Genomic DNA, 15,103 nt, shown 5'->3' on the forward strand with positions numbered 1-15,103 from the left:
GTTTACCTTTGCCCCTCAAAGAAAGGAGGAAGTGGAGTCAGCTCTCCAGACAGTACTGCGCATGAGCGGAGGGGCAAATGTAAACCAAGTCTTCGTCAGTTCAGAGGTCAGTACAGCCACACAACAATGTCTGGAGTGACACAGACTGCAGCAGAGGACTAACCCAGAGCGGACTATGATGGAATATTGGTGAAAAACATGAGTTTTTGGACGATTAATGCAGTTTAGGAGCGGTGCTGTCTATGCCCCGATGGATCCCATTATACGGATGTCCGCTGCACGATTTTGGATCTAAATATCTCCTGAAGCACTGCTTGGATCAGGAAAGCCTTCTGGGTGAGTATTTTGTTCTACTTCATTCTATAAACAATGTAAAAGCTGTATAAACCAAACTTATCCTTTAAGCTTCTCCTGCTGCTTGTGCTGCATTTATTAATTACAGTGAGGTGCAGCAAAATCCACATGTGGTCCAGAGCAACGTGAAGCAGGTTTTTTCCTCAGGTTTAGAGCAGAGTGGTCTGGGATGAGAGTGGCTCCCACAGCAGAAGGTTCCTCATCCATCAGGAACAGAGGGAACGTCTCCAACTGTCATTAAAAGTGATTTATTTAGATTATTTTAACAACTCATAATCCTGGTGTTTCCTCTCTTCAACCCAACACTACACTAAAGCTACATCAGCTGTGATACCGCTCACAGTTTCACGTCTCCTTCCACCGTCTGTGACTTGATTACACTGAGTTTCTGTACATAGAGTCATAAAATCTCAGCCCACCGCTGAGCGCCTCTCGAGCTGGTTGGTGACAGTGCTGTCAGCTGAAGAGCTGTTGTGAGGAGGTTGTATCTTCCCTCGCTCAGTTCTAAGACTGCTCAGCTCTTCACTGACAGTCATCGCTGCAGCTGCTTCACACGGTCTCTGTCACCCCCTGTGCTCCCGTCAGTGTTCAGTGACAGAGGTGGCAATGTGTACATTTTTATTTAATTTTAAGGATTAAGTTTGGGTTTTTTTTCTCTGTAATGAGCACTGACAGCTGTACAGAGTCAGGGAAGGCAGGAGGAAAGAGAAGGGAAGAGTAGCTGGGAATAGGCCAGGGAGGAATGAAGCCAACAACAAGGTGTTCCTCAACCAGGTAGGTACAGGAACCTTCTGGTAAATCATTCCCAGGAACTGCACATTTCCTGTGGCCAACTGTCTGACTGCGTTTCCACCATGGGCTGAAGACCGGAGCAGATTATGCAAATCAGGCAGAGATGTATGGAGAACAAAATAAAAGTAGTTGCATCACGACACCAGACCAGCAGAGGGCAGTAAGACGATTATGAAGACCGTTTAGCATAGATGACACTTTAGAAGGAGACAGGCAAGCTAGCATCCTTATGTGCAGCACCTCATTTAGCCTGTTAGCATTTTGATGGTGCTTTATTTCACTGCAGAGGGATCTAATGACACTTGGTCAATACTGTTTCTAAAAACCCCAAACAGCTTCGACTTTGGGCGCAACACTGAACTGCTTTGTAAAGCACGAAGACAAAGGAGACTAGGCGGTGTTTTGGATCAAAATTCAAGCCTGCTGATTGACAGCTGAGCAGGATGCATCCTTCCCAAACAACTTTAGATCATCATTAAATCCTGATCTGATGAGGGGATTATGACACGTGTATATAAGTAAGTGTATATAAGAGACACTGGTGGCCAGCTTAATGCAGACGGAGGGAGGAGGAATAAAAACTGCTGCTCCACCAGAAACGTTCTGCTAGCAGGCCCCCCCCCCTATAGCTCCTGGAAATCAGGAGAGTAGTTCCCCACAGGCAGGGCCATTTCAGGGCTTATTCAACACCTCAGAACTAATTGTAGACCCTAGTTCCTGTGGTTGAAAAAAACCTCTGGAGCTGGAAATGATTGGTATAACACTGGTGGTATGGTGATCTTTCTGCCTCTGTCAGTCCTCTCAGGTGAAAACACTTTCCTGGTTGAGTTGTGTCAGATCCTCTCAGTAACATGTTGAAATGATGAATTTATAATGAGTCCAAATGTACTTTGACAGAACACCCCCCCACACACACACAGCTCTGTGCCCAGTGTGAACACTGGGGGTGGAGGAGTCGGGTGGAGGCTTGTGGGGGTACAGCAGCACAGGTCAGACAGGACAGCTGTGATGCTGGGAGTGATATGAGGTAAGAACAGGTGAGTACAGTGAAAGGACGAAGCCTCGCTGTAGGAATCTGTTGGAAGGTCAAGAAGGATCTTTGTTAGCGTGACACTGTCCAGACATCCTGTCAGAGTCACCATCCTGCCCGGCTCCTGTGCCGGTTTGGAGGAAGACCCGAGCACTTCTCAGTCCTGGTGTTTGTAAGGATTTGCTCAGAGGATGTGGTGTGTGCTTGTTGGATCAGAGCTGGGAAAACAAATCTCTGTGTTTAAACTACAAATGATCCTAAAAGCACATCATTTCATGATGACAGTTTGATCTTGGATCATCAATGAGGACAGTTTTCTTCCAAACAAAGAGTGAAACTTAAAGTGGTTTGACCTTTGATCTGACGTCAGGTAAAATGACTTTCGACTCCTGTCACTGTGTGTGTATGTGTGTATGTGTGTGTGTGTGTGTGTGTGTGTGTGTGTGTGTGTGTGTGTGTGTGTGTGTGTGTGTGTGTATGTGTGTGTGTGTGTGTGTGTGTGTGTGTGTGTGTGTGTGTGTGTGTGTGTGTCATGGAATCTGCAGCTGTAGTTCCTCCTCCTCCTCATCCATGTCACTGGCAGGACCATCTGGGTTTTCAGGACCAAACCGGGATGATCGGATCTTCCCAAACAGACCAGGACTCTGCTGCTGGCGTCGCAGTCTGAGAGAAACAGACACAGAGAGACAACAATAAGAAAAAAATCACAGTGATGTGAGTTATCTCTGCAGTTTTAGGTTTTGTTGTAGATGGAGTCACGCTGTCAAGTCTCAGAGCTTTGGTCCTGAGTGTCCAGGTCAAAGGAGAGACCAGCTCACAGAAAGTTGTGATTACTCTACAGAAATATAAAACTAAGACCAGGGGGTCACATTGGCCTAATTTTTAGAGCCATGGTAAAGCACGCTTCAACTCTAAAACCCAGTTCCTTTGGACAGTGTGACCACCTCTTTGGGCTCAGCACACATTGGAGAGTTGTGCTTTGGTGTGGGACACTTCATGCACGAGCTGAAGCACACATACGCAACAAGGACATGACGTATCATCCATGACATGCATGACACATAACTGAACCCCTCCCCAGACTTTTTCGCATTAAAATACAGCTTGGGTCTGAATCACTCATTTCACTATCGGCACAAACTGCACAGATTTAGCAGATATTAAGATCACAAGTTTGTCAAATCAGGGGTTTAGCTCAGCTCATGTGACTTCTCCTGAGTCAGCATTTCCAATTTGGTCCCACCAACAAACAGCTATCAGGAACAGACGGGTGACGTAGCAGAGACTGCCTCCATATTTTATACAGTCTATGGGGCAGAACAGTTACTTGAAAATCACTGTGGTGGTGTAAAAGAGAAAACTTGTGCTAAAGTCTGGTTCATAGAGTCTGGGTTGTACTGGCCAGCGGGGAGCCAATCCTGCTTGAATATAGCTTGGTACAGACGGACAGTTTGACTGCGCCCTTATGATATAAGAAGCCAAAGTTAGTTCCTGGATGGCTCGTAACAACTACTAGAAAATGTGCCTGTGGGATGAAAAAATGGACACATCTTGTTTCTGGAAATACAGAAACAGAAACTAAAGCAAACTGTCTGGACTCAGACCCAAAAGCAGTGTTTTCTTTCTGTCTTTCTGGCTGTTTTGTGATGGACACTGAACCAAGCTGGACTGAGACTGATGCATTTATTGAAGGAACTGTTTTGAGTTGGTGTGGAATTGAAAACCAGGAGTGGATTGGAGGAAACTTCCAAAAGGATTATTTTCATCAATGTTTCCATGCGTATGATTTAACACATTTCACTTACGTTTACTGTGTTTTGGCTATTTGTTTGGGTATTGAATGCTATTTGTGTTCAAAGATGTCTTGAAAGTGCAACTGTTATCAAAGATAGAGTCTAAATTCAAAACATTTTTAAATATATTTTATTTATTTTTCATTCTAAACCTTTTTGACACTGTAATGCTTCAACTGTTGAATTGTCTGATTTGTTTTTTTATGTAACAGAACTTTGATTTGCCTTGTGTATGAAATTTGCTGCATAAATAAAGTTGCCTTTCCTTGCCTCACCCCATTGGTTAATTTTTTTTCCTCAGTACAGGCAGCTCAGGCTTAATTTTTAACAGTTATCTGTTAAAAAAAAGTTTTTTTTTTCTGGATATGCCAGGTGACTCTAGCTCAGGTGAAGTCTTTAAAGAGATTTTTTTGTTTTTAATCAGGAAAGAAAAAATTCTGCAGAGCAACAAAGATCTGCCTCTCATAGGGTTTGCAGACTGTTCTGTAACTCTTCACCTCTCTGTCTCTCTCTGTATTTTGTAGTCGTGAGGTAGTTGCACAAAAGGCCAGGTTCAAGGCTGTCAAAAATAAGAGCTGGTAAAAAATGCAGGCAGGTCTGGAGGCAACAGCCATTGAAAGTCTCACTAAAACCTTATCGTATTGGGACAGAAGTAGCAGGAGAACAGTCCAAGGACCCTCCTCTGGGACATTTTGAGCATCTGACATTTATTTTTCTGAATTCAGGTGAATATTTATGCAACATTTTGTGGTGAAGGGCATCAGGAGGATGCTTTATCGTCCAGTGAAGAGCAGCAATGAAGCATCTTCTTTTCACATTTTTGACTGACAGGACTCTTTATAACGCTCCATACACCAAGGCCAGTCCAGAGAGCACTTTGATGGTGTTTGTTTAGACATAAGGACACTGGAGAGGATGGGTGTGTGGATGTCATTCATTATCATGGTTTAGACACTGGTCAGTCCATTCTAGTGGCTGCATTCACTTTAACTCAAACTAAGCTCTAGATGTTAGTTAGAGACTGAGAAAATGATCTGTTGGTCCTGAAGAAGAAGCCAGGGGTTAACCATTGACTGTATAAAACATGGATGTAAACTCAGTGACATCACCCATCTGTTTCTGATACAGAGTTTTAAAGCATATCATTGGTGGATGCCTTAATGATACAGCTTGGCTTCATCTAACTTTATTCAACTTAGGGTGAGGTAATAAATAGGGTCTTCATGTTTCAGACATAGGTTGCTGCCCGGGGTCAACATTTCAAGTCACATTTTTTTATTAGTTAGTTTTGAAACAACCATCAGGGATTTTCTGAACACCTTCAGTCTGGATGAACATGACTGGGTAACTAACCTTCACTGCCTCCCCCCCTTTTTTACCACATCACAAAAAAAAAAAAAGAAGAAAGTTAACACTGATCACAATCACCCATCACTATCACCATCACCATCACCCTTACTTTAGCCCCGTTATCCCCCTCCTCTCTTCCTCTACCTTATTCTCTCTGTCATCTGTGACTTCAGCTGACAGTTCTAAGCCTGCAGTAAGACCAGCAACTGATCAGCTGTTTGATCAATCATGCAAACACGGACCACAACAGCAGGTTAGCCACTAAAAGCTTCTCATTTAAGCCTAAAAACACAAGACAGAGCTACAATCGATCTGTAGGAAGAAACGACAAGTGAGACAGTCACAAGAGGAGAGGAGCAGAGATGCTCAACGTCCACAGGATCGGTGACTTTTATGATGCTGCCCTGAGTCCTTGATGCAGACAATCAAGAGCCCCAAACCTGAGCTCCAGCAGCTGCTTGATAAACACAGTGCAGTGAAGTTACCCTCATTTATCCCCAACAGCACTCATGTTTTATGAAAATAGTTTTTGGATGTTTTTAAAGTACTTGAAGATTTAAGTTTTTGAAAATGTTGATGTTATATAATTTAACCCTTTAACACCAGATGTGTCAGCGCCAACACACTCACACTAGCGCACTTTAGATGACTATTGTTCCTAAATAGCAAAATCTCAAAAATGGCAATGATTCATGAAAGCTGAGACGTTGCTCTTTCAGCCAATATTTGGTTTATGTTTTGATGGGTTAAATTTGGGGATGAATGAAGCTCTCTGTATCTAGCTTTTACTTGATATGTGTAATTAAATGTGTTGATTGATGCTTGTATTGTCTTCTTTGCACTGTGTGAGCATGATCTGAGGCTTGTATAGAGGGATGACTGGTTTATCTGCAACGGTGGATGTGCACGCATTTTGACTGCAGAAGCCCTGGGGGGGGGGGGTGTAAGAAAGGAGCCAGAAAACTACATTGGGACAGAGAACTGCATCAGATCTATCAGAATATTGATGGTTGTGTATTTCAGGGTAACTAATAAGACTGGTTAATAGTTTGATAACAGACCGCAATTTTATTTGAATCCTAAAATCTGTTTCTGTTAATCATAATTTATATCCTTTTCTTATTTACTGTCTATTTAGAGCCCATGTTTGGTCAGAACCTCGGCCCAAACCAACTTTTTCATTGAATTCACAAAGTAAAAAAAGAATATCAGCAGTTGCTTATTAGTGATCCAACCTGGTTATCTGACATTGGTTAAAGACAGCAAATTTAATAACAGCTGCAGGTGCTGCAGGTGTTTCAGTGTAAAGTGTAACCATGTTAACTGGTGGCTCTTAGCCACAACCAACGATGTGTTCAGAGAGTCGCCAGTTAGCATTATCGCTATCAACTCTGACAATGTTCAAAGCCCGGCTGAAAACAGTTCTGTTCAGCATAGCATACAACAACTGAAAGGATTTTATCTGCACTCTCCTCTTCTAATTTAATTAATCATTTTTAATGTTTTATGGTGTGATTTTATGCAATGATTTTATTTTGCCTATTGTGATTTTATTTTATGTTAGCTGTAAAGCACTTTGAATTGCCTTGTGTATGAATTGTGCTCTACAAATAAACTTGCCTTGCCTTGCCTTAACTCCAAAACACTGGTTGCTCTGTAACAGTTAGAACTTGATGGACGTTGTCTCTGTTGTATGGTATTGTTTCTGACAGCTGACCACAGAATAACTGTACACTTTGGTGCTGCTTCAAGCTTGAGTTTAGCGTATAAAGAACGATAACTTGTCTGGATGAATGGAACCTAACTCTGCTTCTGCAAGCAAAATGTGTGTGTGTGTCTTTATGATGATGTGGACTGATAATCCCTCTATTGTGTGCTGTATTTTATCTTAATTTATTTTATATGTATGTATGTATATATATATATATATATATATATATATATATATATATATATATATATATATATATATATATATATATATATATATATATATATATATACATATATATATATATATATATATATATATATATATATATATATATATATATATATATATATATATATATATAAACACCAAGTTGTATTTGTACGGCCCAGTGTGTGTAGCTAGCTGGACGTTGTTTTTCTTTAGTTTCACTTTCAGTTTCTCCCATGAGGTGGAGCAGGGATCTTCAAGTGGCTCTAGCACTCGGAGAAGGAAAGGCTGTGGGGATTTATTTATTCAAACAAAATAGGATACTTACTTTTAAACCTCTAAAATCCAATTCTGTTTTTATCTTTGTTTTCACCGTAAACTGCTGCACTCTCATTTAACATTACCAGTCGGCTGCTAAAATTGGACATGATTCCAGATATAAGCAGAAGCATTCCCTCACAAAACATTTTTTTGATTGTTTTATACTCAAAATAAGCAAAAAGGTCCAAGCAGGTGTTTTGAGGCTCAGGTGTTAAGGGGTTAATATTACTTTACTGGGAATATCCCTATTGAGATGCAAAAATCTCTTTTTCAAATGAATCCTTGCCAAGACAGCAGCAAAAAAAGTTTCAGAGAGAGAGAGCGTGACAGAGCAACAAGTTAACAGTACATCAGATCATAAACCAGCAGTGGTCGGTGGTAAAACACAAAACAAGTGCACAGGCTCATCAGATTATTCCCAATCCAGGTCACTTCATGGTGAGCTCTGCAAAACCATCAAAACAAAGAGAAAACAAAACACCACCACACACACAGGTTTATTTAACATGTGTGAGGAGCGTCACGGGGCTGCTGCAGCAGGCGAGGAGCTAGGAGACAGGAGGAGACCTGGAGGGGGCCATGCGGAACCTTTTCTGCAGATTTTGATTATGGGGGGGCTTGTTCCATGCTCCCCCGGAGTTTTTACCATCTGCCCTCCACCAGCCCTTCATCTCTCTGTGCTACCTTCCAGTCTCCCCACCAAAGACAGCAGCTGATGGTGAACACAGATATTCATCCACCAACAACACGAAAACCTACATCAAGCAAACTGAATGACAAAAACTGAGAATGAAGAAAACTGAATCTACACCCCACAAAGAACACACAGGACAGTGTCAGTCCGAAGTGGTTACCATGCCGACATGCCTGTCACTCCTCTACGGAGCACAGCAACAAGAAAGCTCCCTGTTACTACGGTAACCTGCGACTGGGAGCTCTATGATTGGCTGCAGGAAAAAAAGGAGATGCAGAGAGCAAGGAGGCGAGGACTGTGCAGAGCTGATAGAGTGTGAGAGCGACAATGAAAGATGAGCAGCACAAACACACGCATGCACACACACACACCCACACACACACACACACACACACACACACACACACACACACACACACACACACACACACACACACACACACAAACAAGTTAATCTCAACATAGTGAGAGAAGTGAGTGCTGAGGCTCCCAGTGAGCCCAGCAGCTGTGTGAGGCAGCGACAACTCAGCAGCTACACACACACACACACACACACACACACACACACACACACACACACACACACACACACACACACACACACACACACACACACACACACACAAAAACACACACACAAAAACACACACACACGCGTTCACACAATAGCCATCCTGAAGAGGGTGTGTTTGGAGTAAGTGCCTTTACGGTTTCTGTGGTATGTTAGGGACTGTGGGTGTCAGCACTCTGCTAAAGGACAGAAACTGTTTAGCAGAAGCTCTGAAAGATATTCAGTGAAATTTGAAGATGCTAATTAGGCTTCTTGATTATCAATTTACATTTTCTCAATCAAAATAAAGACAGAAAAAGTACATTTAATAATTAAAGATGTGTTATTATCAAGAAATGCAGCAGTAAAATTGCTGTGGTTTCATGCAGCTGGTCAGTCGGTGTGATCGTTTTTCCTCTTGTAGCTCTTTGCCAGCTCAGCTGGGGTCGATGGTTCTTCTCCATTATTCAGCTCCTGCTCAAGGTTTCTCTCTTTTTGGTTTCTCAGAGTGGATTGTTTCATATTTCTGTTATTTTAACAGTTTGAACAAATTCTTTGGTTGGGATTCACCAATCTGATCCTGGTATCAGGTATCAGTTCAGTACTGCCTCAGAAAGTTAGCGGTAGCAATGGCCCAATCTATGGGACAGATCTATTCAACTCAGATATATGCTCTTCTGTGTTCACAAACATCACATGGCAGAGCTAAAGTGTCATGAAGAAAGAGGAGTACAGCAGCTCAGCAGTTTGGAGATATTTCATGCTTGTTTCACCAACAACTCTGACGATAACTCAAAATAGGAGCAAGTTTAATCCATGACTTACACATTTATCTTCCCATTAAATCATGATGATACAGTCAGCTTTCATACATTCTTATTTCATTTACAAAGAACAGCCTGGGACTCAACTCAGTCTTGTCCTCAGATGAAGGAGCAGAGAATCCTCTATCAATACCTGGATCAGATTGGATCCGTATGGTCAATACCAAAGCACAAGTGTTGGTATTGATAGTGGGACTTTAAAAATTCGATCACTGCTTCCCTGTTTCTTGGTTTGTTGTTTGATAGTATCATAACATCAACAATGAAAGTGTCTCCTTCTATCCACTGTTTGCTGTCCAGTGTCTGTTATAATCACCCTCATGGTAAAAGTCACCATGTGGCATCAGGATACAAAGCATTCTGGTCGATGATTCTGTTCAAGGTGCGTTTTTGAGTCATCAGAGTAACAGAAAGTAGCATAGCAGAGTTAGCTCACTGAAAACAAGTGTCAGCAGATATCAGTGACCTTGAGGGCGCTCACAAACCAGACGTATTAAGAGAAACGTGTAAAGACCAGCTACATCTTCCCACTGGTTCCTTCTCTAAACCAGTTTCTGTATTTCAGCAGTTGTTATATTTATTTAACAGCAGGAGCTATCACCTGCTTCATTTACAAGATTCACTCATGACATAAAATCTGACCCCACTCATGACTGAAATACTTTAGTTTCACAAATTTAAGATCAGTGACAGTGTTTCTCTGTTCACTGAAACAAACATTTTACTGCAACAGCTCTGAGCTGAGAGCAGAAAATCTCTCTTACTATGTTCATACCTGTCATAAAGACATGTTAATATTGTTAATTTGTTTGTTTGTAGCGTTCTTACAGTGGTTGATGAGAGTTGATAAGGTCACTCAGAACATTAAAATCCAATAAAAAGAATAAATACCTGTCAAAAAATGTGCTGCCATAGACCATTTACAATCAGACCCAAAGAAAAATTTGAGGTCAAAAGGTCACTGGAAAGCATCAAGGAAAAATATGACCCCTGACCTTTATGGGTCAGAATGACGCAAAGGGAGAAAAGGGAAACATTCAGCAGCTCAATGGAAATCTATCCTCTGCATGGTTCAACAGGCCCATACAGTTCTTGTATCTGTTTCATTATCTGTTTAGTATTTGTTGATAAAACATGGGACGAGAATAGACCATTTCAGTGAGTTGTGTTTTGTGATTGTTGTTTTCACATTGCATAGGAAGAGAAACACGGATTAAAACCATCTGGAAGATGTTTGTATGAAGCATGGCCTGATTATCCAAACCTGTGTGTTTACAGTGTTTACACCTCATGCTGTAAGCTAAACAAAACAAATAGCCTTTAGCTTGTGTTTAAGTCTTTAGGTTTTGTTTTAGCCTTTAGCCTGTGTTTAAGTCCTAAGCTTGTGTTTTAGCCTAAAGCCGTGTTTTAGCTTGAGCTCATGTTTTAGCCTTCAGCTTGTTTATTAGCCTTTGGCTCATGTTTTAGCCTCTACCCTGGGTCTTGGCCCTTAGCTCATGTTGAAGCCTTGAGCCTGTGTTTCAGCCTTTAGTTTGTCTTTTAGCCTAAAGCCTGTGTTTTGGCTTTTGGCTCATTTTTAGCTCTTCTGTCCTTTTTCTGTCTGACAGTTAGGCTCCAGTGTCCACCATCAAAGTTAATCACAGAAATCGCTTTCAGTTGAAAAAAACACAGATCTCTCTTCTCTATGCTAAACTTTGTCAGCCGGCATGGTGTTGTCATAGAGACCTAGACATACCATAAATCAGTCTGGTCCTTCTCAAACCCCATCAGGAAGTTACAAATTAGCTTTTTGAAATACCCTATGTTGGTGATGATAATCTGATTTTAAAGTGTGGATTAGGATCAGGCAGATATCTAGAAGAGAGACTTTTTCAAGATCCCCTTCAAATTCCTCACAGCCCTCTTAAAGAAGTCCACTTATCAAAACAGTTCAAATGAAAGAATACATAAGTCAGCTAAGGTCATTAATGTTAGCTGGTTAAAAAAGAGTCCTCTTCTTCCCTGCTTCAGATTCCTCTTTCAGTGAAACAGCAATCTGTGCTCAGTGAGCTCTGTTCATCACACCACTGCTTTATTTGAACTCAGGGAGCTCTAAGGTGTTAGAGGATTTTGTGTGTGTGTGTGTGTGTGTGTGTGTGTGTGTGTGTGTGTGTGTGTGTGTGTGTGTGTGTGTGTGTGTGTGTGTGAGTGTGTGTGTGTGTGTGTGTGTGTGTGTGTGTGTGTGTGTGTGTGTGTGTGTGTGTGTGTGTGAGTGTGTGTGTGTGTCCTACCTTGACTGCAAGTGTTCCAATTGCACCTGCAGGTTCTCAGTCTGCTCCACCTGCTCATCCAAGGATCTCTGCAACTTCCTGGTCTGGTTGTGAGACTCATCCAACTGGAAAGACACACACACACACACACACACACACACACACACACACACACACACACACACACACACACACACACACACACACAAACACACACGCATGCACACACACACACAAACACACACACACACACACACACACACACACACACACACACACACACACACACACACAAAGGTTTATTTACGTTTAAAAAGAAATCTCACCAGTCTCCTCGCGATGGAGTAAAATGTGAGAAATGTTAGATTTTACTGCCAGTGAGCCGTGATCAAAGTGGTTGTTTGGTGAGCCAGATCACACTCACACTCTTCTTGCTCACATTAGGACCTGTGAATTTAAGTTTGTGTGACTGTATCATCAGAAATATGACAATGTGAACAGACACAGCTGAATGGATTTCTTCATGTGTGAGTGACCGTCAGACTGGACTTCATCAAACTGAATCAAATCTTTTTTTCTCTGTTAACTTTTTAACTTGTTGGCTCTGTTTTGAAGGTGAAACATTTACAGATGGAAACTTTTTCTGTGTGTAACCAATGGTGTACAAGATTCCACGTCACACCACGCTCCTACCTCGTCTTCAGCCTGACCCAGCTCTTTCTTCAGCTCCTCCACCCTCAGTCGGAGCTTTTTGACCTCGGCCTCGTGGCTCTCCACCCTCCTGTTGGCGTGGGCGAGCTCTGCTGTTTTCTCCTGGAGCTGCTTCTTCAGTTTAGAGTGAATGTGGCGAAGGTCAGCCAGCTCCTGAGGACAGAGCAGACAGAGAGATGTGAATAAACACCCAGTGACTTATGGCCCCAGCAGTTTTCAGGGGAAGATTCTCACTGACTTTTATTTCTGTCAAATGTTGACTTTCCAAACATCACTTGACAAATTCTCTGACTTTTTATCAAACAGTTATTTATGTAAAAAAGAAAAAACAAAAAACTTGTCCATCCTGGTCCCAAAGAGCTGGCTTTCAGTTACATGTACTCTCAGTAAAAAAATGCCTTCATTTAGTTCCAGGTTCCTTAATGATTCCTGTGGCCTACTGTTGTCACCTTAAAGCACTGTAAAAATTATGAAAACCAGCCCAGTGACGTGGAGAAAACATAAAAGTAGTTGCAACACACCACCAAACCAGTAGAGGGCACTGAAGACAACAATAAAGTTCATTCAGCAAAAATAATAACACAGAAGGCAAAGACAGGAGACAGCATGGTTATGTGCAATACCCCAGTTAGCCTGCTAGCTAGGGATGGGTACCAAATTAAGTACTTTTATAGGTACCAACTGAATTCTGTCAAACTTACAGGGTACCGATTCATGCAGAATCAAAAAGTACCATGTTTAGGTACCTAAATGCATTCTTGTGACTGTGAGGGAGTGGAAGAGTAGGTGATTTTCCATACTGGACATGAACACAGCATTACAAGATTATATAATGAAGAATAACTATGTTAAAGTAAAAAAAAAATTACATTCCATAATCAAACAAACCGATAATTTTTACCATATAAACACACAAAAGTACCAAAAATTGGTACCGTTCTGTTGGTACCTCCTTGAGGAACGCTCACTTTACAAATGTTTCAAGACACTGTTTTACTATCATTGCTTTCTTAAGAGAAGTAGTCCCACACAGCGGACATATTTGCAAAGTGGTTTATTTACAGCAGCCGTAAAGCGTGACAGTGCTGAAAATACATAAAAACTGGATTGGTCCCGATCATGTAACGAAATCTGATAATATCCTATCCTCCAAAAATAGCCATATCAGGGGCTGGTACCAATAAGTGTGTTGGATCGGGACATCCCTATTTTTTATCATCACATGTCTTTCCACCAGAAGTTTAGGAACTTTTTGTTCCTAGTAAAATATTCCCCAAGAACTACATAGATCCACCATGGGCCAAAGATCATTCTACAAGTCTAGTCAGTGACTTATGGACAACATTAGTTCCTGGGAGGTTCCTGTGGTTGAAAAGCACCTATTAGTGCATCAACCCTCTTTGTGGTACCATGATTTCATTAGGAGGACCAGGTGTATTTCTTTATGTCCCTCTAAATGCAAACACCACTTGTCCCACATGTGACTTGTCAGCTCCTGGTCACCCTTGCTGACGTCTGATCGTGTCCTTATTTCTTTGTTCAGTTTATCAGCTTGATATTTCTGATAACTGCTGAACCAACGCACTCATCAGTTTGTATCATAAGCAAAGGAAAGTCTGCACTTGAAGCTAATGGCTTCATCAATAATGCATGGTTGTCACTCACAGCACTTTCGCCAGCTTTGGTGGAGATTCAGCCTCCCTCTCTGCTGTCTCACACCTAATGGCCCCCCAGACGGAGCAGCTTCCAAGAAGCTTTCTCAACTCGTAGGATGGAGACAAATAAAAAAAGATACTGGAACAATAAAAGCCCAGCCCTGATGGAGGAGTGGGAAATGCTCTTTATGTTTGTATTAGCTCACAGCTGTGTGTTTTACCCTCCTTAATGCTCTGTTCATTTCATTCTTTAAACCACCAGTGCAGATAACTCCTTCAGCTGCTCCAGTATTTGATGATTTCATCTCACTGAGAGTGTTTCATGCAGAAAGGTAACAGGATGGAGGAGCTGGGGCTTTATCTTTTCTCCAAATAACTGCACATTTCTTTAGAGGGGGTGCATGGCTTCCCCTCGTTTTCAGTGAATATTATCCTGATGATCACAGCAAAATGCCTGAATGCCACTCAAATATCAGTGTCAGCCCAAACAAAGGCAGCGTTAGAGGAATGCAGACAGGACTAATTAAAAAACAGGGGGTGGGGCCTTCAGACGGAGACGAGGATGAGAAGGATGAGGAGACAAATTAGGGTTGGTGGTGGGAGTAATTTGAGGGGAGGCGTTTTATAGTCAGGAAAGGTGAAGCATAAGAACAAAGAAAATTACAAGAGAGCCGCCTGCGTATGAGACGGGAGACTACGATCAGACATTTTTAAATCAAAATGTAAATATGTGGAGTATTAAAGAATGAGGAGCTCTGCATGATTTTACATTCCCCCATGTTTTTAAAATCACCCATAAAACAAACATCAATCAGAAAACAGTTAAACACCACACGATCTGACCTCCACAGACTTTTCA

The 15,103-nt window shown here is 41.7% G+C and overlaps 1 protein-coding gene across 1 annotated transcript in view; it reads right to left on the reverse strand.

The window, feature by feature from the left end:
- Positions 1–353: 353 nt before the first annotated feature.
- ccdc102a (coiled-coil domain containing 102A) overlaps positions 354–15,103 on the reverse strand; it is a 93,387-nt gene continuing 78,637 nt past the window's right edge. The window contains exons 8-10 of the mRNA XM_074667200.1: positions 12,572–12,742; positions 11,900–12,003; positions 354–2,839 (exon numbers count right to left, since the gene is read on the reverse strand). Of these exons, the coding sequence (XP_074523301.1) occupies positions 2,707–2,839; positions 11,900–12,003; positions 12,572–12,742 (408 nt within the window). The 3' untranslated portion in view covers positions 354–2,706. The remainder of the gene's footprint in view (positions 2,840–11,899; positions 12,004–12,571; positions 12,743–15,103) is intronic.

The sequence above is a fragment of the Halichoeres trimaculatus genome, unplaced genomic scaffold (assembly GCF_033239565.1).
Source record: "Halichoeres trimaculatus isolate MK-OKI-2021-1 unplaced genomic scaffold, fHalTri1.1 fHalTri1_scaffold_3, whole genome shotgun sequence".
Lineage (NCBI taxonomy): Eukaryota > Metazoa > Chordata > Actinopteri > Labriformes > Labridae > Halichoeres > Halichoeres trimaculatus.